A 27,858-nucleotide genomic window follows, 5' to 3' on the forward strand; every position below is an offset into this window, starting at 1 on the left:
TAGAAGAACATGAATGTAATCCATTTTGTGCGAAATTCATGTGCATTGCTTCAGTACCAAGCATTTGAGCTTTGTTGTACCTTTGGGGTACCTATGTTGTTGGAACACATATCAAAACAGAGGAAAAGCCAAGCATTGTTTCCCTGCTGCCAGAAGGCAAATGGAACTGAGCATCAATACATTGCATCATCACCTCTCCCCACTGTCAAGCACTGTAAATCATTTCTTTCCCCCAAATCACATGGAGCCGGTGTCAAAATACATCGAAGGCGCACAATGCCCAGCAGGAACAACCTTCGGGACGTGACTGGATTCCCTGATCAGAGCTGCTGAATTTCAGCAAGGATGGATGATTTTCCCTAATCTGTCTCGCTGGGAAGGACAGATTATTTTTCTGAAGGGAGAGGAGAAGAGGCTAGGAGAAGAAGCAGTGCGATAAACATCCCGGCTCAGAGCTCACAGGGAGAGCATCATGCAGCTGATATCTATGTGCACAGCAATTTGGATGCATGCCACATGCATCCAGCTGACTGCCTGTGTGCTTATCCAGTTATATATGCACAGAGAACTGCACATAAGCAACCGATTGTGGCACATCTATAAATCTTTTTCCAAAGCCGGCATGGTTTTTAAAATAATCAGGTAGACAAGCAAGCCCAGACCACGTGTTAGTAGAAAGTTAACTTTTCTTCAAATCAATGACATTTTTAAATACTGTCTTAAAAAGCACTGTAACTTTCAGGTTACAAATGGACTATACCACCATAATCTAAAAAGACAGACATTCTGCCACGTCTTATCTCTGTAATAAATGTACATGTGTGGATAACTTTCTGCCCAGCCTTTTTTTCTGCCACATTAGCCAGATATGTACCATTGTTTAAGCACCTCTGCATTTGTTTGCCACTGAATAATCAGTAAGGCATTGGTTTGCATGAACAAATGACAATCTATGTGAACATATGCAAAACATGTTTTTAAAGTACTTTGTTAGGTATTGGATTTTTTAATAGTTACCCTTTTACAGCAACTTTGCTTTTCCTAATTACTGTTGAGCTACAGGTCATAGCCATGCAGAATCCCATACCTGACCTGCATCCTAGAAATGTCATGGAACTAGTGCAAAGAACTATTTCTCGTCTTGTACTAATTCAATTTGTCCACCTGGTTGAAAATAACAGTATCTTTATCATGTTTTTCACTGCTTGTGACCTCCAGAAGTTTATGTATCAGCCGTATGGATATAGTTCACAGTACAGCATAATCTGGACTTCTAAACAAATCTGAGAGGACTGAAGTTTGAAGAAAGCATAGAACTTGGTAAAACAAACAAACTCCTTCTATCTTCTCGATGTGATTAGCAATGTACTTTGCTGCTTCCTTCCATGTCTTTGAAATGGAAAATCCCAGGAAAGTAAAATATTGATGGCTATCATATAAGTTAATTAACAGCTATGGCCAAACTTAACCTCAGTTTTCAAATTTGACAAATTAACAGTTTGAAACTCCGAGGAAGTTAATCTTTAGTCTTAAATAGTTGTGTTCAGCTCTTATGAGGAAAGAGTCAATGTGCTACTGTCAGCATTAGTCACTCATGGAAATGTACCTGGAGAACTACAGATCTGAATGTACACAGTGCCTTGCAGTTCTCTGGGTGCAATGGAAACAACAAACACTGCACGTCTGCTGCAGACTTCAGAAGTTGGTGAGATTAGAATCTAAAGTGAATGTCAGCATCACCCAATAGACCAGATCAGCTGATAGATTTCCAGCATAAGTCCCATTAAATGGGAGTTTTTTTCTGGTAGCTCTTGAGGGAACAGGGTGTTGAACAAGGCCCATAACCACTGTCATCGTTGTAATGATGGAAAAGTGACTTACATTGTCACACAGTTTTTAACAGTGCTCACAGAAGTAGACAGTATGTGAGAAATCAGTTACCCCTTGAGACAGTCATGTAACCATTTGGCAGCACTTGGGGGAAGGATGCCCTCTCTCGAGTTCACACATATTGACTCGAAATGTGCACTTTGCAGTGGAAAGCACCGAAGATCACCCACAACAAATTGCGCACTGAGAATGAACAACCAACAAGCTGCAGCGCAGAGAAGAAGGACACTGCTACCACTGCCACTTCACTAGTATGTTCACAGTGCAATCTACAGCTCTGAAGCACCAATGGAAACTGATTGCTTCTCATCACAAACCTGCACTTCCTGAATATCTCCTATTCAACATATATTTCACAAGTCAACAAAATCCAGGCTAGAGTTTTGCTGCCATTTTCCATGCATTCTCCTACATCCATTTTCTTCAGCCAGGAAAAAGCCGTATGATTCCATGAGGGAAGGTACCACTTTTCTACTCGAGCACAAGGCAAAAATTATGACAAGGACAACTTTTAAATAATCTGTATGACTATAAAATATATCTTTCTTTTTTTCCCATGGGACTTGGCCATAATACAAAGAGAGCAAGCACTTCCTATCTGCTTATGTTAGTCCAAAGTTGTAGCAAATATGAGAGAAATGAAAAGCAGAACCAAGTGGAAACGAAGTGCAAATGTGTACTAAATAGAGTACCTGTAGTCTTGTTTAGAGCTGGTCTACTGCACATGCATAGTTCTGTGCACAGACCTTAATAGACATGCAGAGATTTATAACACAACATGTACATAACTTCAAGTAGGATAAGAAAAGTTCCTCTCTTTTGTGCTGTTCTGTGAAATAGAATCAGTGCGACCCATAGATACCCTTCCATGACAGGGTTCACATAGTACTATGCCATGCAGGTATACTTTTCTTTACAGAAAATGGAAGAGTGAGATATACAAACTTATTGAAAATTTCCACAAAAATAAACTACACTTGGAAGGTCCTGTGGTCTGTCATCCTAGCGGAAGGGCTAACAACTACTGACCAGAACGTTACATTACTTTGGATATGTGAATGGCTCTGGCCAATTTAGGATGGCTGTATTTGTTTCTTTATGACACTGTATCAATTAACTTGTATTGAATTCTGCACCTGTAATTGACATCAAGCTGCTGTTATGTGTATAAATTACTGAAAATAAACAAAATGGAGAAAAACACAATTATTGTATTCCCGTTTCAAAGAGACATGACAGCTTTTTCATGAATCACTACGAGTATCTGTAATAGCTAATGTATTTTCTGGTTTCTTATAAAGAGATCCTCCTTTCCACTACTGAAATACATAAGCCTAAGATGGCTCCTTTGCCAAGCATATCGAGGAAATGATATAATGAAATGTAGCATACTAATGAAAAAAATTATTGACTTTCTCAATTCTTACTTACAGATAACTTAAAGCAAGGTTGTTGTTACAGCACTTACTCTGTTGAAAGGCAGATGAAACGTTACAGTTGTAATTTCTAATGGAATAAGATTTATGAAACACATGTGGTTGTGGTTTTTTTCCAAACTTTCATGGGTGTAGAAGGTTCATCCGTTGTAAAATGCACAATACTGCCATCCTCTGTATCTGAGAAGCAGCAAATTGTTATTTTATGTGTATGTTCTGCACAAGCAAACAGAAAAAGTAATAATGACGTTGACTCCCTGATTTTAAAAGACAATCTCCAATATGAAACATGGTTAAGTAATAGCAGCAAGGTCACGGTCTGAATATTCATTGGTTCAACAGCAAACACAATTGCTGACTATAGCAGCCACATGCTTACTTTCAGTAACATCACTGAGTGTCAGAATAAATAAGAGAATAGTCATTATGCTGTCAATGAACAGCACAGTCAATTACCCTGATTTTGAGAAAGCCTGCTCTGGTATGCTTCACTGGCAGCAGCTCAGACTATTTATGCAATATATGACCTCTAGCATATATGAAGTAAGTTTATATAGTAGTTTATGACAATAATTTACACCTTAATCAATAATGTACATTATTAATGGCTATGCAAAACATGGCCAAATAAAATCTACAAATTCATCGCCTCTGAAGGCTGCACTCTATGATGTATGCCACTGAGGAACTGGTTCCTGACAACTTGCATATTTCAACCCATCATATCCATGATGGTCTGTGCATTGTAACTCATTTCCTGCCACAAAATACGTTTATAATCAAGACAGGTAGCATGCCTTAGAGACGATGATGAGAGTATATCAGCAGTGTCAGTTAAATTCATCAATATACGAGCCTGCTGTGCTTCTGCTGCACTGGAGCTGGGACTTCCCTCAACTCTTCTTTGAGTGGCTGTAGGGTGGAGCAGCCATCCATCACCTGCATTCACAGCAGCCAAGAGACAGGCATTGTACACCTTATGTCTACATACCTATTTCTGGAAATAAGCAATGTGACTTACAGAACACAAGCTGTCATCAGCTACTTACTGTGGCTGGGGAGCATCCACCTAACACAGGCACTGCCATGTGCAGAAAACACCCAGCCTAGCTGTTGTGCTGCACACTATGTGTGTGTATTTCCCAGTAGAGCTGGGAAAGTTACAGATCTCACAATGAAAGATTCATTGGACTGAATCTTTTCTGGTCTATTTAAGAGAGTTTGGTAAATAAAAATTTAAAATGCTACTTTTCAGCACATTCATTGAATCCTAAATGCTTTTGGCAGGAGGAATAAAACACACTCCATCTCATCTTTAACATATGAATTACTCTGGTCTTGTTTTCTGAATGTTGCACACTGAAAGCAGCTGTATGGGACCGTGTTACGTGACCACCCAAAGCTAGTTTCCTTTCCCCCCATGTTCACCAGCTAGCCGGTCATATCTGTAGCTTCAGATGGTTTTGAAAGACAGCTGGAAAACTACCACCCCAATCTGTCAGCCCGTGTGCCCCCCAGCACTCTCCTCAGTGACCTGGTCCCAGTCCCCAATGGACAGTGGGTATCCACACCTGCTTGAAAAGCTCCCTGCCATGTCAGTTACTGCAATGGCGAACTCCCTAGTGCCCCATTCCCCCTCTCCAGGGCTGAGGCCATAGCCAAGCCACAGCTAAAGCCACAACCACTGCTACAGTCACAGCCACCCCTTGTGAAGCAGCTCCAGAGCCTGGCTTCCCAATGGGATTATTTGGAGCAGGGCAATCTGCAGTTTCAACACAGGCTGTAGGATGATGTTACTGAGAGCAGCCCTGCAGAGAAGGAATTGGGGGTGCTGACAGATGACAATATCGACATGAGGCAGCAACACTTGCTCGCAGTCCAGAAAGCCAACTATGTCCCTGGCTGCACCAAAAGAAGTGTGGTCCCAGGGCAAGGGACGGGATTCTGCCCCTCTATTCCTCTCTTGTGAAACCTCATCTGGAGAACTGTGTCCAGTTCCGGGATCCTCAACATCAGAAGGTTGGAGGAATGGGTCCGGAGCAGGGCTACAAAGATGATTAGAGGGCTGGAGCACAGAAAGAGTTGGGGTTGTTCAGCCTGGAGAAGAGGAGGCTCTGAGGAGATCTTATAGCGACCTTCAAGTACATGAAGGGGCTACAGGAAAGCTGGAGAGGGACTGTTTACAAAGGCTCATAGTGACAGGACAAGGGGAAATTACTTTAAATGAAAATTTAGACTAGACCCAAGCAAGGAATTTCTTCACAAAGAGGGTGGTGAGGCACTGGCACAGCCTGCCCAGGGAAACTGTGGCTGCCCCATCCCTGGTGTTCAAGGCCAGGTTGGATGGGGCCTTGGGCATCCTGATCCAGTAGGATGTCCCTGCCCATGGCAGGAGGGGTTGGAACTGGACGGTCTTCAAGGTCCCTTCCAAGCCTGCCCATCCATTGACCCCTCGCACGTCCCCGCCCGCCGCCGCCGCTGCCGGAAGGGATTTCGCACGCTTCCGCCGCGGGGTCACGTGACATCCCGTCGGTAACGCAAGATGGCGGCGCCCATGTTGCTGCCCGAGTCCCCTCTGGGGAAGCTGAGGTGAGGCCGAGGCCGGTGCCGTTGCCGGGTCTCTCCGCCGCCTCCATAGGGAAGGGGAAGAGCTCAGGGACCCACGGGGCGGGGGTCAGGGCCCGGCGGCGGCCGGGAACGCGCGGGGCGGGGCGGGCTGAGGCCGCGCCTCGCGGCCGGCAGTGGCGCAGCTGCGCGCGGCGGCGACCGAAGCCGAGCGGCCCTGCGTGCGTGGGGCGGGAGGGTACAGGGGGTGGCGGGGCTGGGGGCGTGCGACCCCTCCGCGGGTTAGAGAGTGATTCAGGTTGGGAGAGACCTTGAAGCCCATCCAGTTCTAATCCCCCTGCCATGGGTAGGGACACCTCCCCCTAGACCAGGCTGCCCAAGGCCCCATCCAACCAAGCCTTGAACACCTCCAGGGATGGGGCAGCCACAGCTTCCCTGGGCAACCTGTGCCAGTGCCTCACCACCCTCATAGTGAGGAATATCTTCCTAACATCTAGTCTAAGTCTTCCTCTCTCCTGTTTATAGCCGTTCCCCTTCATCCTGTCACTCCATGCCTTTATAAAGAGCCCCTTCCAGTCTCCCCTGTAGCCCCTTCAGGTCCCGGAATGCCCTTATAAGGTGTCCCTGGAGCCTTTTCTTCCCCAGGCTGAACAACTCCAACTCTTTCAGCCTATCCTCATAGCAGAGATGCTCCATCCATCTCATTGTTTTTCTAGCCTACTCTGGACCTATTCCAACAGTTCCACATCCTTACGATGAGGATTTCAGAACTGGACACAGTACTCCAGGTGGAGTCTCATGAGAGTGGAATAGAGAGGCAGAATCTCCTCCCTCACCCTGCTGGCCATTCTTCTTTTGATGCAGCCCAAGATGCAGTTGGCCTTCTGGGCTGCGCGTGCATTGGCAGCTCACATTGCTGGAGTGGCCATGCTTGCTGGGTCCTTGTGTCTGCAGAGGGAGACAAGCCCCAGCTCTGAAGTGGCTGAGCTGCTGCTGCTCCTTGCATTTTAGATGTTTGCCCACCTTGTATGTTGCTGTAGCCTGGAATTGAGGAGAATTGCTTACTCTCTTCCTTCCTTGGTCTTGCCCTGGCCTTGCACCAGGGTTGGGGCATTCCCAAGCGCAAATATAGGCTGTGTGGTGGATTGAGAGTAGCCCTGAAGAGAAGGGCTTAGGTATATTGCTAGATGAGAAACTCAGCATGAGCCATCCATGTGCACCTGCAGACCAGAATGTCAGCTTCATCCTGGGCTGCGTTAAAAGAAGTGTGACCAGCAGGTCAAGGAAGGTGATTCTGTTTCTTTGCTCTCATGAGACCTCACCTGGAGTACTGTGTTCATTTCTGAATCCCTCAGCACAAGAAGGACATGGATTTATTGGAGCAGGTCCAGAGGAGGGCTGTGAAGATGCTCAGAGAGCTGGAGCACCTCCCGTTTGAGTATAGGCCAAGAGATTTTGTCTTGTTTATCCTAGAGAAGAGAAGGCTCCAGGAAGACCTTATAGCAGCCTTCCAGTACTTAAAGCAGGCCTACAGGAAAGCTGGGAAGGAGCTCTTTATCAGGGAGTGATAGGATGAGGAGTAATATTTTTAAGCTGAAAGCCGGCAGATTTAGATTAGATATTAGGAAGAATTTTTTTTGCTGTGAGGATAGTGAGGCACTGGAACAGGTTGCCCAGAAGTCATGGATGCCCCATCTCTGGAAGTGTTCAAGGCCTGGTTGGATGAGGTTTTGAGCATCCCGATCTAGTGGAAGGAATCCCTGCCCATGACAGAGGGGTTGGAACTGAGTGGTCTTTAAGGTCCCTTCCAACCCAAACCATTCTGTGATTCTATGATTCAAGCTCACCGAAGAATGCTGGGGAACCGGGAAGGAGGTATCCTCGTTTGCCAGCCCTAGGCAACTGCTGAGCGGATGAGATTAATTTCAGGCAGGTGACGTTACCTGAGAGGTCGCTAGGTCTGCCTGTTCAAAGGTAGAAGGGTCAGATGTGGGCAGAGCAGGCAGTCGGGCACTGGTGTTTGAGGGCAAGCACTCTGCTGCCTGGGTAACCAGCGCGGTGTTACTGACGGCATGCACAGGTGTGCAAAGGGCGAGGTTTTGTGGAACCCTAAACACAAGGGTCAGAGATGTGAGTGAGGTTTTGGCTGTCTGAGTTACACCTATGGAATTTTTTAGAATTGCGTACTCCAAAACAGGAGGATTTTGAACTCCTGTCAATATTTGGCTTGGCAGAATGACACGAGTTGAAGATCATCCCTTCCTCCTGTTTGTCCATTACAAACTGGCTAGAAAGAAGAGAGCTAGAATGAAAAATTGCAGAAAAGGAGTTGATATGAAAAGACTTCCAGATACTTTGAGGGGTTTTAACCACAATGAAAACGTGGTGCTGTTTCTAGGCAGCCTTTCTAGAGCTGTCAGACAAGAAAGGATAAGTCTCACCAAGCTTCCACAGTGGAAGAGTAGACCTGAGCATTATCTGTTGTGCTTGTTAGGTGTGCTGTGTTATCTATATGTTAAAACTTCTGCCTGTAGAAAATATCAAGGGAGAAGGGAAGTGACTTAGAATTTCATATCTCGGAAAAGAGAAGAAAACTAGAATGTACCAAAAGGTGCACAGAAATTATATGAAGGAGATCAACAAATTTTTCTTCCTAATCTTACGTAGTGGCCAAGTTTCAGGAACTGAGAGAGTTTTCATGGAGTTGTTGGTAATGTGAAGTGCTGCAGAGCTCAAGAAGAATGAGACTTCCAGTGTTGTGTCAAAATGTGATTGTCGCTGCTGTCCACATGCAGGTCTAATAGCATAGCTAGAGATTTCATTTTCATGACAGATGTCCCTGTAGAGTTACTGTGTCACAAGAAGAGCTGTTAATTTTGCAGTTTGTGGGGTTTTGTACCGTTGATGTAAACTGTGTGCGTGTATGACTAAAAATGCTTTGTTTGTCTGTTTTAATGTAAATAATATTCTCTCATCTTCAGCCATCAAAAATACAGAGCTATTCTGAAGAAAGAAAAGCGAAAAAAAAAGCGGCAGGCACTTGCCAAACTAAGAGACTCAGGTAACTGTGAAGTGGCTTGTACTGTCAGTGGAATGAGTAGGGATTCTTTTACTTTCTTTATGTTTTTTTTTTTTTAATAAGGATTTTGTGTATCTTTGCTGACTATTACATCTAGTTATTTAATTGCATTGTTTTGTGTTTTTTCTCAGAGGCTACAGAAAAAGATGAGTCGGTGTCTGAGGAGGAAGAGGAAGAGCTGGAAGAAGAAGAGGAAGACGAAGAAGAAGAAAAAAAACTTGAGGCAGAAAGGTGAAAAACTTAGAAAAAGGTGTACATACAGTAGACACAATTGTAGTCAATTCCATTTTGATACTTCGAAAAGTTTCAATAAATCTGTAAAACAGAATCCTTTTTGTATATTTCGGGATACAGTTTTTCTCTAAAGCCTGGATAATTCCTGTGGAATTATGTCTCTTAAAGAAGATTAGATGAGCTGTAGATATTGCTGAATTTATAATTTTTAATATGCGCGACTGTTGCATCGGTTTGTGGGTAGTCAGTCAATTTAGTCTAAGTGGCATCTTGTTTCCTTGGTAGACAAAAACTACATGAGCAGTGGTTGCTGAGAGAAGAAAAGGCCCAAGAAGAGTTCAAGCTTAAGAAAGAAAAAGAAGAGGCTGCAAGAAAACGTCAAGAAGAAGAAGAGGTGATGTATGAACTGAGTGTTACAGTTGTTTTTGGCAATGACGTAGACTTTGTGTAGTGTATTCTACAGTTCTGTAGTTGACCCACTTTTCTTGATGTTGGTATGTTTGAAAGTGTAAGCTCATCTTTTTTCCACTCTAGAAGAGCCAAGTTAAAAAGGAAAAAGAAAGACTCCTTAAAATGATTTTTGTCCAGAGGGAGTTTCTTATGACTGGATGAAAACTTAATTGTCAAAGAGTTGTAATACAACATGATAGTTTTGAATTTGACTGATTATAAAGTTTCCTTAACTAATTTAAAACATTTTTTTTTATCATAAAGAGGAAGATCAAAGAAGAATGGGAAGAGCGGCAAAGAAAAGAGAGAGAAGCGGCACAGCAAAAGCAACAGGAGAAGAGGGAGAGAGAGGTGATTCCTGGCAGTGAGAGGATAAGCGTGTTACATATCCTCTTACATTATCAGATGCAACAGTCTATGCATGTTAAAGAGGGATTTTATTCTAATTAGCAAACATGTAAATATATTAGTCACTATTTCTCTCTAGTCTGTCTAAATCGCTGAAACTGTTCTTCACTGCTAAAGAGGATCTGGTGAATCCATATGCCTAGAAGGGTAACTGGCTTTAACACATCCAGTTGTATGGATGTGTACATAGTATGTAATTTTTTACATGAGTTACATGCAAAGGCACACTGTGAATACAGGTTCTGATATGTGCCCTTTTTGCATTGTGCATTAAGAGTAATCCTTACTTCATGTCCCAGCTGAACACTGTCAGTGTTGAAGAAAATGGATGATGGAATTATACTGCTGCTGTTCCTTAACACAATCTTTAATCAAAAGATATATTACAGCTCTTCTTTACCTGACTCATCCAAAAGGACGTATCTTTTTTCAGAGCTCCTTGAGTGGGGAAAAAAATGATACTGCAGATACTAGTCATTGATAACATTTCATTAATGATACATTCTTCTTTAGTTTTAGAAGTTGAATGACCTGGATGTAAGAGGTCCTGTACATAAATCCAACATGAGGACTGGCATATTGCTAGTAAAGAGTGATTGCAGCTTTCTCATATTTGATCATTTTAGCTTCTCCACAGTTGCAAAAGATTCCAGCCATTTCTCTGGGAGGTGGTGTGCTATTTTGTCCAGTAGCCACAGCAGGAGAAGAGACAGGAGACAACAGTATTGTGTCCTGCTTTTAATAGTCGATTGTGTCACTGATTGTGTAACGCTTGCATGAGGAATGAAAAAGAACAGCAGTTCTTGTATTTCCCATCTTACTTCCCCTTGTGTTAAGCCCATTTCTCTCTTTGCACAGTAGGGAGAGAAAATGATGGTTGCATCATTTATTTAAGGTTGAGATACAGTTCCAAGAGAGCTGAATCATGGCAACAGTGGGATTTTGTTGCTTCCCTCTCCTTTTTTCTGATTTTGTCCAAGCCTTCAGTGGGCTTATTTGGTTCTCTGAACTAGATAAAAGTCACTTTGGTTTTTACTGGTTGTTGGTTAGTTTGTGTTGTTTTTTCACAGGTTTCTATTTTACTGTTTTAGTGAGCTCAACCGGCTCATAGAGGGAGTTCACAGGCACCCAGAGGGAAAGTTGAGTACCCAGCTGGGAGCAGAGCCACCCGTTTCAGCAGTGCGAAGTTGTTCAATTGATTTGGCCTCTTTCTTGAAACAGCAGTTTATTCCAGTTCTGACTTACTGATTAAAAACAAAAAGTTTTTTCTTCCCTAAGATGAGAAAATACATTTTCTGGTTTGACGTTTTTTGGTTTGGGGTTGGTATTTACTTATTTATCTATTTATTTACTAGGGCGGATAATATCTGACATACTTGATTAGTACCAGATGATGTCTGGGTCTTCATTTTGGATTGCCTTTTTATATTTTTATTTGCTCTTCCCTTTTCTTTAATTAGTTGTCTTCTAAATTACAACAATGCTAGCATATTTTCTTCTATTGGTTATGTATAAATGTCTCTTTTCTTGGAACCTTCTAGAATAATTTGTTAGAACTAATTTCCAGCCATTTTTGGAGAGTGACTTTATTGTTTTGCTCAGCCCACTTAGAAGAAGGAAAGCAAAGAATATCCTCATTGTCTTCCTGTACTTGGAAGGCCAGATACAGTGAGCTTATGATATTCATATTTCTTAACAGTTCAGTGTTCTGCTTTAAGAGATGCTTGCTAAGCAATGTGTTTTTCTGTGTTATGTAAAACATTTCAAGTTAACTTAGTGCAACTTAATGTTTATGCATTTAACTAACCAGTGTGAGTACTAGAGCAGGAGATATGTTTAAGTATTCAGTAGTTCAACGATAGTTTTAAAAAAGAAGAAAATTGAACTTTTTAAGTTGTCTAGCATTTAGATTAGAAAATTATCTACATGAGGGCTTTGTCTGATGTATCCTTTAACAGCTTTGTAGTACATGAATTTCTACAGAGCAAAAGTAAAATTTTGGGTTTTGAAGGAAAACCCATCAAAATATTGTTATGCATAGTCATTGAGCTTTGTAAATTAGGTTCTTAACTAAAGAAACCAGATGTTTTGCGTGTCTTCAGGGTTTTCACTAGTCCTGTGTTTGCACCATTTATAGGCAGCTGTGCAGAGGATGCTGGATCAAGCTGAAAGCCAGGTATGTTCAGGGACCTTTTGAAAAAGAACTGAAAAGTAATTTAATTGCCATCCGGTGTTTGCCTTCTAGCATGTTGTCCATCTGCTCTCAAGAACTTAATGGCCTGAATAAATTTAATATGTAGTGGCTTGCATGAGCTGTAAACAATTATTTAGTGGGTGGAACATAATTAAGCACATTTCTGTCTGGTTGGTGACAGTGAAGTTGTGCATGCTTGTTCCTGTTCAGATCTGAGTCAAAAAGAATCTGGAAATACTGCTGTGTCCTGTTAAGAACCACTGTATGTCATGGTTTATTTGTGAATTAGAATTCTAAATAAATCTGTCAGTCCTTCTGGGTGGCAGGACAAACTTGTCTTTTTAAGCAGATGGCAGGCTCTAAATAAAAGGATTCAGCAGTAAAGGAGGGCACAAATCCTTAAGAAAAAAAACAGGTGGGGGAAGGGAGAAGCTGAGTGCTCTGATGCCTGGGAAGAGCATGAATCTCAAGCTGGCAGCATGTAGTAAAGAGAACTGCAATCTTCATTTGAATCTTGGAGAAGATTAATTCGGTCTTTCCTATTGCCTTAAAGAATAATTAGGCTTTTTATCCCTCTTATATGGTTAAATTTGTGAAGATTCTTGCTCTGCTCAAACTAGTGCATGAATCTGAAAATTAAGTTTTAACCTAATTAACCCGTATTGTATGTAGATTGCCATAGCTACATTGGAGTTGCATTCAGTTTCAAATTATGTCTAGACATTTTTTTAGGTACAGAATCTAAGTCTTTAGCTTCATAATATGGGAACAGAAATGTTCTGAACTATTGCCTGCCCAGAGCTGAAGATATATTAGCAGCCATTTCTGCAGGGGAGTAGGCAGAAATGCAGTATGCTAGAGACTTCATTATAGTATCAGTTCAGGGTTCAGTCACTTACTGTTGAAGTGACAGTGCTGTTTTGTTGAAAGAAAATTATGGCTGAGAGTCATGAAGAGAACTGCTAGCAGGGTCAAATACTGCTTGTAAATAAACAGTTTTCAGTTGATTTAAAGCAAAATCTTAGCCTAGTCAGCTTTACAGATCTTTTGGCTAACAAAATGAAAATGCCCTTTTTAAAATGTATATTTTGTCAGTCAGTGCTTCAAACTTGGTAATTCCATTCTGACTTGCAGAAATCCTAATGACCCAAGATGAGTAGTATGAAGGCGAACTATGAATTTATTTCTTTTTTTTAATTCTGGCCTTTGACAGGTTACTTTTAGCCTTTTCTAGCTGCATAAAAAGTAATAGTGCTGGCTGTACAGAGCTTTGAGCTGTTGCAAAGACAGTATAAGTATATAAATAAATATATAGTCAAGTCTTTCTATCTGCCAGGTATATAAAGTGCTGCTCAGTGGGTCCTGGAGTGAAGTAGGTAACAAGGCTTACCTGAACAGAAAGAATTTGTCCCAGTATTTATAATTCTCATAGATGACAGATGAAATTGTTACTTGAGGAGAAAATATTATTGTAACATTTCTGGTTATAAAATCTTAAGCAGCTTTTCCTTTAGCAAAAGAAAACATTCAGTTTGGTTTATTTTCTTGTTTCAAAAAGAAATCATAAATATAGACTTGTTCTTAAAATGGAACAATTATCAAAAAAAAAGATTTCCATCACCAGAGACCTAAGGCACTGGGCAGCTTTATAAAACAATGCTTAAAATAGATTCAACTTGCATACAGTGCTCATAATTGCATGCCACTCTAACTCATAGTTTTATTTTGACATTACATCTCTTTATCCTTGTCTTAACTTCTGTGTATTTTAATATTTTTTTTTCCACAGCTGGAGAATGGTGTGACCTGGCATAACCCAGAGCCCCCAGAGAATATAGGCACGGAGAAGGACAGAGCGAATTGTCCATTCTATATTAAAACAGGCTCCTGCCGATTTGGAGACAGGTAATCAATTGAATATTTACCAGCATAGGAGTGTTTTGGAGAGATGAAAGGGAAGCAAATCCATTAGGTTGTATTCAAACTGATGAAAAATTGCTGTATAAATTACTTTCATGCATTTGGATGTGGTTCTGTTATTCATGATGGAACTAGATATTGAGAGCAAAAGCGTTACCTGGCTGGAATTGAACTATTTATTGGTATGGCATATTATTGGTGGTGCATTCTGGTCAAACTGACTTTTCCTTGGCTCTGACAGATGCAGACATATTCAGGCAGAATATATTTGATTTCTGCTGTAAGTACAGGCCTGGTATGTTGGATACTGTCTTTTATCTTGTCTAATTTGCATCTGCTGAATCTTCTAAAAAAAAAATCAACTCTCAAATGGACTAAAGTAAGTTAAAGGTACATCTGCATAGTTGAGAAGGCTGCTGCGTAGCTTCCAGAATTCTCCTGTTTGTATACTGATGAAATGCGTGATGCATTCATTCTTGATTATTTTGGGATTTTATACTGTTCCAAGTGCCCCGTTTTAGAAAGGAAGCACAGTAAAAGGCAAGAAAAGAGGAGGACAAGAATATCATCAGGGATGAGGAACAGCTTCTGTAGGAGGAGCAGTGAACTAGTTTAGACTCTGCTTTCAAAGAGATGATGGAAGAGAGCAGCAGTAGATGAACAAGAAACTAATGAGTAGGATGGGAAGGGTTATTTCCTTTTATTATGAAGTAGTTTAATTAGGTGTCCCTGAGTGTTTACCATCTTAAAAAAAAAACCAACTTTCTTATATGAAACCAATGAAGACATTTGTTGCACAGAGGAAGCCCAAAGTATAAATGGTTCATGGAGTACAGGTTCATTAGTGACCATTAAAGAGGATGACATCCGCAATCTAACATCTGGCTAGAAAATACCTGAATTTTTTTTGAGTGTTAAGGAGGAAAAATAGCTCAGCAAGGAAAGACTCTGATGCTTATTACATGAATCTTCAGCATAAACTAATAAGGCTATTTTACTAAGACATACCACTGAAATGGGTGGTCCAGCTAGTGTAGTTTTCTTTATCCTAGAAATAATTTGGTTTAGTGTAATGTATATTGTGCATAATTATGTTATAAATCAACTCTATGGAAGTTTCAAGTCCATATTTTTTTCCTGTTCTGAAATACATGCTGAATTTCTAAATAAGACTTCAGCCAGCTATTTCATTGCAGACAGTATGTTTGGTTTTCACGTGTTTAGTTCTTTGTAATCTTTGCCGTATTTCTGTTTCAGCGGTGTTTAATGGAGATAACCTCAGATTAATTATAAATCAGAGAACAATCCATTTTGCTTTGAACTATGAATAGGCTTGGTAAATACATGCTGAGATACATTGTATTTTGCCCTTCTTCTCTCACCTATATTTGTTGATCTCAGATACCTTTATTTCATCTTACTTCCTCTTTCTCATGTACCTGCTTCCTTAATGTTCTGGTCATTCTAACCTCTGGTGTTGACCATAAGTTGAAGGACTGACATACGGTTAGGACAGGACTGAAAAAATAGGTTAGAAAGTGAAATGGACCACAGTGGTGAAAAATTGAAAGCCAGTATTATCAATAAAATAATTATTGAATCAAAGATTCCTGTGTCTTGAAGAAGCTAAAACTGGCCAATTTTATAGTTATTAATTTCCCCCACTAATGCAAACCCTAATATTTTGTAGTAATACTGGGGTTCAGGTCACTTGTCTTCCTTGGGGCTCCTTTTGTGCTGTCATGTGCTATATTAATTCATTGTACAGACTGTATTGGTTAGGTCTACTATTTTGAGTTTTATCATTCAAACAGAACCGTGAAATGAGGAACCTTCTAAAATTAAAGAGAAAAACCAACAACAAATTCATTGTCTCTGGCTTTAGTTTTGGTTTAGGAGTTTTGGTTTTAGTTGTTTGTTTTTTGAAGTCTTAAGGTGCCAACCAGAAAGCGAGAGTCAATTTCTGAATGACTGGATGTGGAAAGAAGCTTCCTATCTGAAGTCTAGGTTGTAATTGCCCATTTTGAGACCTGACCTCCCTCCAATTTATCTGTGCTTTGCCAGTGCTAGATAAAGAGAGGTTTTCTGACAGTTTTTCTGATCATGTCATGAAAAGAAGAAATGTGTTGGAAAGTGCATGACCCTGTTGCTTGTGGAAGCGTTTGAAATAGAGATCACAGTAAAATAAACATGCAGTCTAACATCTATGTTCTTACTGAAGCTGAAGGTTTGTGGGGGAATGTATTTCGGCATGGGAGGGAGGTTGCCCAAATATGATGGATGGTGGGGGAGATCTAATACTTCTGTGGCTGCCAAGAAGATGCAGATTAAGATAAGACTTCCTTAAAAGAATAATTTTTTTTAGAAGTCGAAAAATATCAGTCTTGTATTTTTCCAGCTTCAGGTCCAAATGTGCATCCCTTCCCTCACTCCTTCTAACCACCTCCGTGGATGACAAGAACAACTTCAGTAAAAGTTGTTCAGTTTGCAGAAAGATCAGGGACTTGCTTAAATGTTTTCAAAGATTGCAAATAAGTCTTTCTATAAAGCCCTTCATAAATGGGGAACACATTTTAACCCTAGTAGCGTAAAAAAAATTACTTCAGCTTTTATTATATTACTGATATCTCTTTATAGTTTAAGCAATAATGCTATTTATGCATGGCAGAAAGCATTAAGGTTATATACAAACTCACTTCCAAAAGATTTGTTTTAGGAATTGAAATACATTGGTCTTCCACTAATGGATTTTCTTTTGTAATAACTGTTACTCAGAATGGCAAGTGTTTTAAGTTTCAACAAATGTATTTTCTCCTGAAAGTGGTCATCTTTTCACATTTCTTTCTTTACTACAAATATCCAGGTGTTCTCGCAAGCATAACTATCCAACATCTAGTAAGACACTACTCGTCCGAGGGATGTTCATTACTTTTGGCATGGAGCAGTGCCGGAGAGATGACTATGACACAGATGCAAGTCTTGAGTACAGTGACGAGGAAACCTACCAGCAGTTCCTGGAGTTCTATGAGGATGTGCTCCCTGAGTTTCAGAACGTGGGGAAGGTTGTTCAATTCAAGGTAGGCATCCGAGTATAATAATAGTGTTGTTATACTCAGTGTAATAAGTGTATTAAATATAAAATGTATATCATGCAAGTTGTGTTTTACTAGCCTTAACAGGAGTTCTGTCCAGCATGCCCTAGCTAAATCCCCTTTACATTAGAGAACAATACAGTGCCCTGACTGCAAACCACACATCTCTTATATCACCTGTCAACTTGTTACTGCTCTTTACAGAGCACTGTCTTACTCTGGGTGACTCTTCTCTCCAGTTCCCCTGGACTGTTAAAAAAGCTCGTGCTTTTATATTGCAAGTTATTAATACTGCTTAGCAGTCTACCTGCCTTGTGGTCCCTTGTGATAAACCCCAGAGGGTCCACTAACACTGTTGGACAATATAAATAATCTGTATTTGTGCCCAAGGAGTGAAATAGTGGGGGTATAAAATGTATTTGGAGTATACGCCCAAACAATGTCATTTTAGGACTCGTTGGATAAAATAAAATCCAATGAGAATGAACAGAAAAGGTAGTAGATATTTCAAAAGGGCGAATTATAAAAAGGTAAGTTATGTAAATGGTGTTGAAATTTGTCAGCCATCCTTAATTTCTGCTTTTGGTTTGCTGAATGTTGTTTCCTAAATCTTTCCCATTTATATAATGATTTCTTATGGGGGAAAAGAGGGACCTTTATATGGAAACTCCAGAGATGAATGATGTGTGTTAACAGTCCCATATTACCCCAAGATATGCAGCTTGGATGGTGAAATCTCCTTGTAGCAGAACCTACTGCAGCATCCCTTTCTGCCTGCCATTCCTGAGTGTTTTCGTGCCGTCACCAGGAGGCACGCAGTGCCTTTTCTCCTTTTGTTTCCATCTACTGACGGCTTCCTCAGAACTGAGACTGTATTAGCACTTCAAGCAAGAGGAAAGTAGAAAAAGTGAATTTTCAGTAGTTGTATAATGACCTTTATAGGTAAGAAACCTTCACTTGTTTGGAGGAGTATCCCCTCCATATTTTGACTCACGGGATATTAGCAAGTTGTGCTTGACCCAGGATGATGGGATGTTGATTCGCAATGGAGGTTGGGTTGAAATGCTGTCTTTATCACCAAACCCAGATCCTCAACTTCATGTCACTGTAGTTACACAGAACTGTGCTAAGTTGCATGTACTTGGGTCCCTATAACTACTAACGGGGTAAGAGCTTTTGGCGTGGAATTTGGTAGCTTCTGAAGTAATTGTGCAACTGTAATATGATTCTCATGGACATTTTCATTATATTAGAGATGCTTGGGAATTGTATGTTAGGTGCAGGGATCTTAGCTATGATTGCGTTAGTCTCTGGTACCATTTAGAATTGGATTATACACGCCCTTTTTCTGGCTGACTTCTCTTTCCAATGCAGCCCAAGGTTTTATTCTTGCTTTTCTTTCTGGGAAGCTGTTCCGGAATCTGGCAGATCTTTAAAAAAAACACACTTCCCACCCAAAAGCATCTATGGTGACATCATTCTTGCTTGTTCTTGTGTTGATGTAGTTTATCTCAAATAGTTTGACTGCTTATTCTGTAATATTTAATTAAATAACTGGTGGTTATTGTGTCTGAAGCCTTTGCTTAACCCTGTGCACAAGAAAGATTCTCTGAGGGTCAGTCAGGGTTTAGTGATGCCTCGGAAGAGGCCTGGGGGCAAAAGAGGCTGGGCTTACAGGTCTGCCCTGAAGAACTGGATTCTAAGCCTGCTTGGGCCTGCGTGCCTCAGAATCCATTGTAACTAGCAACAAGCTTCTGGGAAGGTAAGTTGTGTAGTTTTGAGAGCAATTTAGACTAATGCTAAATTATTATGAAAAAGGTGTTTAGGAACTGTACAGTGACAGTGACTTCAGCTTTTCTAACTCATCTCTAGTGGATGCTCTGAAGGTAAATTGTTCTTAACAGAATGAATCCTATGTGAGGACACTTCTGATTGTTTTCAGAATGGGATTTGGCTGTTGCACAGTAGGGCTGACCCAGACAAGTGTGAGACAACTGAGTACAAGCTGTTTTGTGGACTAAGTGAAGCAGAGGTCCCAGTGTTCAGCAAATCATAATGCTGGAAACAGTCAGACTAGAGCTAGAAGGGCTTTGTTTTTTTTTTTTTACTCTCCTTTGAAGCCTTTTTTTTTGGCTAAAAAAAAAGTGTTCAGAAGAAAATGATGTCAGTACATATTGACGAGCTGTCATAAATTAAAATGGCTGCCATCTCAATATGCATCAGCTGCTGTATAGCCTAAACCTCCCATTGCATTAATTTAGTGTTTCCATCCCCTTAGGTCAGTTGCAACTACGAGCCTCACCTGCGAGGAAATGTGTACGTCCAGTATCAGTCGTAAGTACTCGCAGTCTTATTAAGTTTTAGAACCAGAGTCCAGTAATGAACACAGTATAATCCATGGGATTCATTCTCATACTAGTAATCTTAAACGATTGTGTGATGATAACGGTATGTGTGATTTTTACTTTTTGAAGGGAGAAGGACTGTCAGGCAGCTCTTGCTCTATTCAGTGGACGATGGTATGCAGGCCGACAGCTTCATTGTGAATTTTGTCCTGTAACAAGGTGGAAAACTGCTATATGCGGTGAGTCACATAAACACTTGGAAAAGAGCATGTGTTTTATTCAAAGAGTACCTGCGGAAGTGAAAAAGAGGGGAATTGGCTTGTAGCTTTTTTATTTGCCTAGTGTTGCAGTTCATTTCTGCTAGGAAGGCAACGATGCTAACTTGCTTGTGTAGATCTTGGAAAGAAAGGGAATATCCATACCACGTGACCTAAGTGTCTGAATCATCCTAGCAGATTTACCTGGGACTGGAAAAGAAAGTTTGGGTCCTAGCTTGGGAAAGAATAATCTTAAGGTGGAACTACAGGAAGTACAAACTTACCTCTTTAGAAAGCAACAGCAGTTTCTGAACCATCAGCAGTTCCTGTCAGCAACTATCATGTTTGAGTTACCTATATTTACATCCTTAGGTTAAGGTAGTAAAATTATTTTTTAAGCTAAAGCCTTCATAGCTGTTAAAAAGTTAATTCCAAGAAAAGTACATATTGAAAAATAATCTTGCATGAATTGAGTTTGTAGGTAATCAGATGCATGTTCTTCTGTTTGAAGAAGCAAATTCAGTTTAATAAGTTTCTTTCCAGTAGGTACATAACAAAGAAAGAGATTTAACGGGTCTGGTTCATAAAAAAGCAAACCCTGATCTGTTGCAGGCTTATTTGAAAGGCAGAAGTGTCCAAGAGGGAAACACTGCAACTTTCTTCATGTATTCAAAAATCCAAACAATGAGTTTTGGGAGGCCAATAGAGACATACGTATTTCTCCTGAACGGACTAATCAGTTGTCTAAAAACTCTGAGAGGAGAAACAGATCAAGCCATCGTGATGACTATTACAGCCGATCAAGGAGAAGGGGCAGTCCAAGCCCGGATCATTCTTACCGGAGAAATGGAGAATCTGAGAGAAAAAAGAATCGCCGCAAAAACAAGAGAAGGCGCCGGTCTGGCAGGTCAAGAAGTCGAGAAAGGAGGAGGTCTCACAGCAGGGGGAGAAAGAGAAGAGGGCGCAGTCGCAGCAGAAGTTATAGTCGAACACGCAGTAGGAGCAGAAGTCGGAGTTCCTCTCGATCCAGGAGCAGGGGTAAAAAGAGATCGAGCAGCCGAGGAAAAAATAGTGAAACTCCCAAAACAAAGTGAGAATTACTTTTAAAAGTTTTGATCAAACATAGAGTTGACAAATCTTTCCAGTAGGGCACCAGATATATTTGAGTTTCAAATAAAGTGTTCTTGCACATTAAAATGTTTCTTCCTAATAAAGGAACCTAGTTTATTGTGTGCTAAGCTTCGGAAAATTAAAAGTTTAAGTCCTATATAAGGTGTGAATGTCAAGTACTCTAGCTACTCTGTCCCTCTGAACTGCCGCAACACCTGGATGCATACTGAGTACAAATAGAACGAGAAGTAAAGCTTATTTGGTATATGCTTATTTCTGTGTTATGTGTGTGTTAAGTGCTTACTGTCCTTGTAAGGAGTTAGTACAGAACAGCCAGTGTGCTGTAAGTTCACACCACAGCATACTGCAAATCGAAGTCTGTGTAGAAGACTGCCATTTATATTTTCCATCTGTTTATGGGAAATCTCTTACTAGACAAAGTAAATATAATCATGTTGTTAGTTGGGAAAAAGGGTCTAAAAGACATTACTGTTTGATTGTACAATACTTGCCCGGTAGAAGCTTTGTGGTCATATGTGTTGGATTTTTCTCTCTCCCCTGACTGAGCTGCTGAGCTAATTGCCTGTAGGGATTGCAGTAGATTAAAAGTACACAGAAAAATCAATTTATTCGGTACCTAAATCCCCAAGTGGAGAACCATGCACTTGTAATCCTCTAGTGAGGATAGAAAATTCTTTGCATACCTCTCAGTCGCATACCATTTATAGTTGAAAACAGCCCGCCTAACCTGTGATGGAGTAATGGAAAAACATACACCTGGTAACCAAAGATGCATATGTAGTTGTGAAGACTCAAGATGGTTGCAGAGCGGCTAAAGAAACTGAAGGTTTTCGGGAGAGGAGAACTTGGCTTAAAGCCTTTCTAGGCTTATTTTACAAACAGTTTAAGGCAGTGTACTGCCTACCTTCCCTACGGTCAAGGTGGAGAGTACATAGAAACAGTTACAAGGCAAAAGCTTTTTGAAATGAGAGTTAGCAAAGTACATGTAATTAGGTAAATCCTTACAACTATTTCTTCACTTTTAAATTAAAGGTTTCTGCTTTGAGATGGGCTGTACTTCATGCAGCTTAACTTCCAAGTATTGAACTTGGGTACTGAGGCATCCTTAGATGCTTGGGGAGAGCAGTGTGTGGCACTGATGGTGTAGCTGCCCTGAACGGTGTGCAGAGCCTGTGTGTCTTGAGCCTCTCTGAAGAACTTGGGCTCCTGCCTCTACGTACAGTTCAGACCTCCTAAGTTAGAAGCCTACGGTAGGCATGAAGAGCTCCCAAATAGATATTTGTTATGACTCCAAAAATACAACATAAAGTCTGTAGAAAATCTGGATATCCAAACTTTCCAATAGCATTCCTCACAGCAAGAACATTTTTCCCCCCAGGATAGTTAGGAGTGGATGAACATTGTTTCTGGATATAATATATATATTTTTGCTTTTCTAAATGCGTACTGCACCTAGCATGCTGATTATACATTTTCCTTCTTTCATGTGTAACTGTTGTCCGATATGGAGTAATACAGCAGAAGTGCTATATATTGATGTTCAGTTCAAACTCTACTTTCACTATATATTGTCATAACTGTAGGCAGAATTTTAGCTTAGTTAATTTGATTAAATGTTTTAGTTATTAACAGAAGTAGGAGCTGTAATTTTATAGCATAACTTTTGAAATAATAACTTTGTTTGAAAGGCATATTTCAAAAGATAGACAGCACTAAGTTTTAAATCACATTTGAGAAATTTGTGACTACCACTTTCTCTTAACATGTCTTTTTCTGACTAGACCTAAAAGACAGATTTTCCCTGAGGTTTCTATTTTTTCATAATGCTCACTTGTCTAGTTCGGTCACTTGTGCAGAATGTGGCAAGATCCCTTCCAGTTCCCTGGAGCAGAACTGAACTGGCATTTGCTACTTGACAAGATGCACGACCAACAGGACAGTGGTAACTTCATTTTGCTGGTGCTGCCTTGCTTCCCACAACTCATGCTGGTTGATTCATGCTGGTTAAGGCTCTTGAGTGGAAGAGCTGACATAGGCCATCCACAGTACAATGTGCATCTGTCACGCAGCAGGTTATTGCTGAGCATTATCTCAGAGAAATCAATTACCGAGTTCAAGCAGAAGTGGTGGAATGGATGGTGGGAACCCGTGACCAGTCAGGTGAAATAAGCAAATCTGGCCTCTGTAGGATTAGAAACCAAGTGCCAGCTATGACCCATGTGAGAATTCCACAGGTAATTAGGCTCCTTGTCCCCACAGTTTTGTAATGGCATCTGGGAAGCTGAGCTGCTGTATTTTAGAAAAAAAAAAAAATTCTTAATAAAAAAACAGCCAAACAACCAACTTGCTCAGAGATGCATGTAAGAATTTACTTTATTTCTGCTGCTATAAAGCTGAAGCTTCAGCTTTTTTTTCCCTGAGGTCTGGACCCAAACTTCCTGGCTGTACCTGTGCAGTGTAGGACTGGTAGCTGTAATTATCATTAACTTTCAGATGCAGTCTGTTTATTACACAGAAATTGAGTGCTGTAGATCTGACATTTAGTTTGCATTTGTTTGTTAGCATGAAACCTGGAATTCAACCAGTTTTCTAACTTCAGAGTTCATATGTTTCAGTATTGTTTCCCTACTTCATAATCTTAAGTAGTGTTATATGCATGGGTTTGTGTTTCCTTATTAGCCAAGTGATCTATTTATTCTGAAGAGGCAGAGACTAGAATTTTTTTTAAATGTTAAGATTAATTCTTCTTTTTCCAAACGGGAGAAGCCCCAGAAGAACACAGAAAGGATTTAAATTTGCAAGGACTAGCTTGTTCTCAGTGTTATTCTGCGTGTTCCACATGAAAGGACCTTATAAAGTGAATTGATATTGGCCAAGCTTTGTTCTGTTTTATTTTTAATGACTGCTTAAAAGCGTGGCTTTAAAAATTGGTGTTTTTTTCAGTTGTGAATTCTGCAAGGATCACTGAGGTGCTTTAGTGGTTGTGAAAGCAGGCATTTACACAGAGCTGCAAGCAGCTGGGCAGTGGAGTAGGGCCTGCCCCACAGCTCACTTTAGCAGGAAGGATGAGCAGCACGCACTGGTCCTGCCCTTCTCCTGTGGGAAGAGGAACACAGCTGAGCCAGCAGTAAGATTTCATTTTTCCAGTGGCAGAAATGGAATATGACAGCTACAAGCAGCCCTGTAGGCACAGGCAGTATTACTGCCCAGCAGTATGTGGGCATCTGGGAGATGGGCTTGCCCCCTCGCAGCAGCATAGCCTCGAGTCCTACTGGTGGCTGCCTCCATGGGATTTCCCTTTCTGCCAGTCCAGAGTTGCTAACCATCATCACAGGGGGTGAGAAGAGGTGGCACAAATCCACCTGCTGAAAGTAAAGGCTTTCCTTTCTTACAGAGGGGGAATGAGCACACCTGAAAAGACCTTCCCTCCCTGGCCCTTCCCTTGCTTGTAGGGCAGATGGTCTGAAATGCATCCCCGCTTCTCAGCTTTATGGCCTGTGATGATAGCATGTGTTTCTCAGATTCAGCTTTGCATTACCATATTCGGTGTATCAGAAATTGCCCTGAAGTTTACCAGTGACATTCCTGTGTGCTAAATAACATTTCTTCAAAGAGAATGCAAGAGTCTGCTTAAAGATGCTATTGCTTCCTGTCCTGGATCAGCACTTCTTACAAAACATGAAAGTCTATGGTGCTTAATAATTTAAAAGCTTAATTTACTTTCTTACGTCATCTAAGGAGTGCAGCCAATTTTGCTTTCACTGTAAGTTCGTTGTAATTAAAATAAACCCCTACTACTCCACGTACCTTCTCTTCAGCAGTGATGTATCACCTGAATTCGGTGTCCCATCTCCAATTTAAACCAAACAAACATCATTGACAAGTTACACTTCAGTAAACAATGAGAGTGACTACAAAGCAAGCATACAAGCATAACCCATGGCACACGGCAACTTCACAAAGCCAGCCACAGGGCAACCATCATCATAGCATTAAGCAGAAGAACAGATGTTGAGGAAGGCCTCTTTGAGTTAAAGACTAAGACTCGGCGATGAAGACACTGAAGGCAACAATCACTTGCCTAAACAATCCAGAAATTCCAATTGATTCTTCAGCTCCCCCCCACCCCTGCCCAGTAAGATGGGCAATTTATGAAACAACATTTAATTCCATATTAGATTCAAGAAATGCCCTAAGATGTTAAGTTTTCCCAGTGCTTTTGCTAATACCATCAACCAGTTCAAGTACTTTCAAAACACTGGAGAACAGATTAATCTGAGAAATTTTTGTTTGAAATTAGGATTGTGAACATTGGACTGACTTCCTAATAAATCCATGTAATAAATCCATACTGAATTTGTATTATCTAGAACCCTCTTCAATCAACATGCGGTTTGTTTTAATTTTCAAATGACATGGCACTACTGCATCAATTTAACATCCACTCTAATATATTTCACCTTTAATGTGGTAAGCCTTCCAAAAACTTGCTAATTTATTGCTTTCTGTACAATCTAAATGGATGTAAATAACTAATCTTGGACACAGTATATTCGCACATTTTTTAATAAAGTGCTCAAGAACAGGTTAAGCACTGTAATAAAATTTCCCTTTTTTTTAAGCTAGCACTGAGTAGCCTCTTATTTCCTCTGCAAAAATCATAATTACATATAAACACACAGCAATGGTGTAAAAATGGACATTTATTACAACTAAACCAATGTGACAGAGGTCAAACAGTTTGTCACGATCACAACAAAGCTTAATCCAGCCAAGCACATACAAGTGACAGTGTAAACTTTAAAAACATGTTTAATACATATAAAATTGCTTCGGATTTGACTTAAATGAAGGTCATTTTACCACTTCAATCTCACACACAGGGTCATTCTGCCTTCCACTTTAACTTCACCTATCCCTGCACACTGTGCCCTAGGGACATGCACACCACTGTGGTTGCACACCCTAGGTTAAAAACAGTCTCTAGTGATCAGATATGTTTAAATCCCAGACAGGGCATAAGCAGACGAATTCTAACACTAAGTTCACAGGCTCCACGCTGGCAGGGCCACAGAAGCATGCAGAACCACCCCGGCTGCTACAAGCATTTATGCTGGGATCTCGATCGGGGGACTCGCAAGCGGCAACACTGAGCCTTTCCTGGCGAGTTAGATTTAAGCTAGATCACATGGCGCTCACAGCCTAGCTCTCCAGATGGCTGCGCGAATGCTTATGCTGGCAGCAACAACACCAAAGCTAAGTTTTTGTGAAAACATGGCACTACTGAAGTGAACAAGCCAAAACATTGTCTCCTGAAGTGCAGTTGCAGGGAACAGGGGCAGCCCCACCTTCTCCAAGCCCACACATACGCACAGTAGAACTTGGCTACTCCCAACTGAGACACTACCTCCGCAAAACTCACAAGCATACAGGAATTTAATTTCCTCAAGTGAAACAGGTTTTGTTTATAATTACTCAAAGTCTGCTACAAGTGTCAAAATACTACTTGATATTAAAATACTACTTGATATCGCTTTACATGATTCGTAGTCAATCTAGCATACAAATCTAATTTAAATGCTCTCACTGCAAATTAGTTGGTTCAACTGCACATCACATTGGAGTCTCATAAGGGATGTGTCACATGTTGAAGGTGTAAGTCAAGAAAAGCAGTCAAAATTACATTGACAGTTACTGTGGTTTTTTTTTTTTTTTAAGGTATCTATCCACCCATTAAAAAGTAAACACCAATAAATACAAATTAACTTGCAGAGTTTGAAAGAAAACAATAAAAAGTCCCTTTTGTAAAGCTCCTTCAACTCCCAATCTGCAACTCTGATCTTCAAAAGCATCCAATTTTCACTACTGACCTGTACAGTAAGAAAGCCTTGCTCCTGTTTTGTCTTTATGCTCAGAGCAAGCTAATACCACATCAAAACAATAGTTCCCTTTTTTGGAATAATTTTTGGATTTTTCCCATATGCATTCCCTTTTTAGTATAGTATAGTAACTTGCACTGTTTTGCTCAAGGTAGCTACATTTAAGTACACCTTCATTTCTAGTGAATTGATTAGATTACAGTTTTCTTGCAAAAAGCAGTATCACCTTAACAGTTTTTACCAGTTTGATATGCAGATCCTAACAGGATTCTTTGGTATAATGACTAATTCAGTAGTAAACAGGTATTTCCGATCTTTATGCATCAACTGAAACAAGCAGAGTTATCACAAGTGTAGACTAAAATGCAGATGAACAAAAGTCTTTGGTTGCATAAACACAATTTCTACACCATAACATGTCATATTTGGAGTTGTCCATGTATTTTCTTCCCATTTAAATACACTATGTCATCATGATATATTTCCTGAAGTCAAGTTTGCTTATAAAAAAACAGTACACTTATTGAAGTCAAATGCAATCTTCCTAAAAATGCAGTGAAGGGAGACACTGAGTCAATTTAATTCCAATTCCCTTTCATTTGTGATTTTTTGGACTTTAGTTTCTTGTTCCCTTTTCAAAGGAGCATTTTTCTTGTAGGCCTGAATGAAGCAGCTTAGCAAAACAGTAATACTGACAAACAGCATCTTACACCATTAGCTAAACATTACAATGAAGGCAGTGAACATTTACAGTATGAAACACTGAGATGTCGCCAGCTGAAGTGAAGATTTATGTCAATCCAATTTCTTCAAGGACACTACGTGGGGTCTCTGCTTCCTACGAAGGGAAAATTTGAGACACTGGTAAATGGACCCTGTGCTTCGATTGAAGAGTACCATACATGAGTTAGTATGAAAGATGCTTAATTAAAAAAGAAAAGCTGAAAGACAAAAAAATATAAAAGTACTGCAGTTTGC

General features: G+C 40.4%; 2 protein-coding genes across 6 annotated transcripts in view; one reads left to right on the top strand and one right to left on the bottom strand.

Annotated features, from left to right (window-relative positions):
- Positions 1–5,841: 5,841 nt before the first annotated feature.
- ZRSR2 (zinc finger CCCH-type, RNA binding motif and serine/arginine rich 2) lies at positions 5,842–26,367 on the top strand. The gene is made up of 11 exons (XM_054084852.1): positions 5,842–5,915; positions 8,873–8,952; positions 9,102–9,201; positions 9,490–9,598; positions 9,919–10,005; positions 12,200–12,238; positions 14,046–14,161; positions 17,040–17,253; positions 19,547–19,602; positions 19,743–19,852; positions 20,483–26,367. Exons 1-11 carry the CDS (start codon positions 5,869–5,871, stop codon positions 20,962–20,964), a joined length of 1,440 nt encoding a protein of 479 aa, XP_053940827.1. The 5' UTR covers positions 5,842–5,868; the 3' UTR covers positions 20,965–26,367.
- The window catches only part of AP1S2 (adaptor related protein complex 1 subunit sigma 2), a 32,037-nt gene continuing 29,865 nt past the window's right edge, over positions 25,687–27,858 (bottom strand). For all 5 annotated transcript variants that reach the window (XR_008453123.1, XR_008453130.1, XR_008453137.1 and 2 more), the window contains one exon: positions 25,687–27,718. Coding sequence is in view for 1 of the 5 variants with exons in the window: in XM_054084971.1 (XP_053940946.1) it covers positions 27,671–27,718 (48 nt within the window). In the remaining 4 variants the exon portion in view is untranslated. The remainder of the gene's footprint in view (positions 27,719–27,858) is intronic.

Source organism: Cuculus canorus, chromosome 1, assembly GCF_017976375.1.
Source record: "Cuculus canorus isolate bCucCan1 chromosome 1, bCucCan1.pri, whole genome shotgun sequence".
Classification (NCBI taxonomy): Eukaryota; Metazoa; Chordata; class Aves; order Cuculiformes; family Cuculidae; genus Cuculus; species Cuculus canorus.

Coding starts and splice junctions, on each gene's coding strand:
- ZRSR2 (XM_054084852.1), top strand. CDS start 5,869: ATGGCGGCGCCCATGTTGCTGCCCGAGTCCCCTCTGGGGAAGCTGAG. Junction 9,599..9,918: donor AACGTCAAGAAGAAGAAGAG/GTGATGTATGAA, acceptor TTTATCATAAAG/AGGAAGATCAAAGAAGAATG. Junction 19,603..19,742: donor GTGTACGTCCAGTATCAGTC/GTAAGTACTCGC, acceptor TACTTTTTGAAG/GGAGAAGGACTGTCAGGCAG.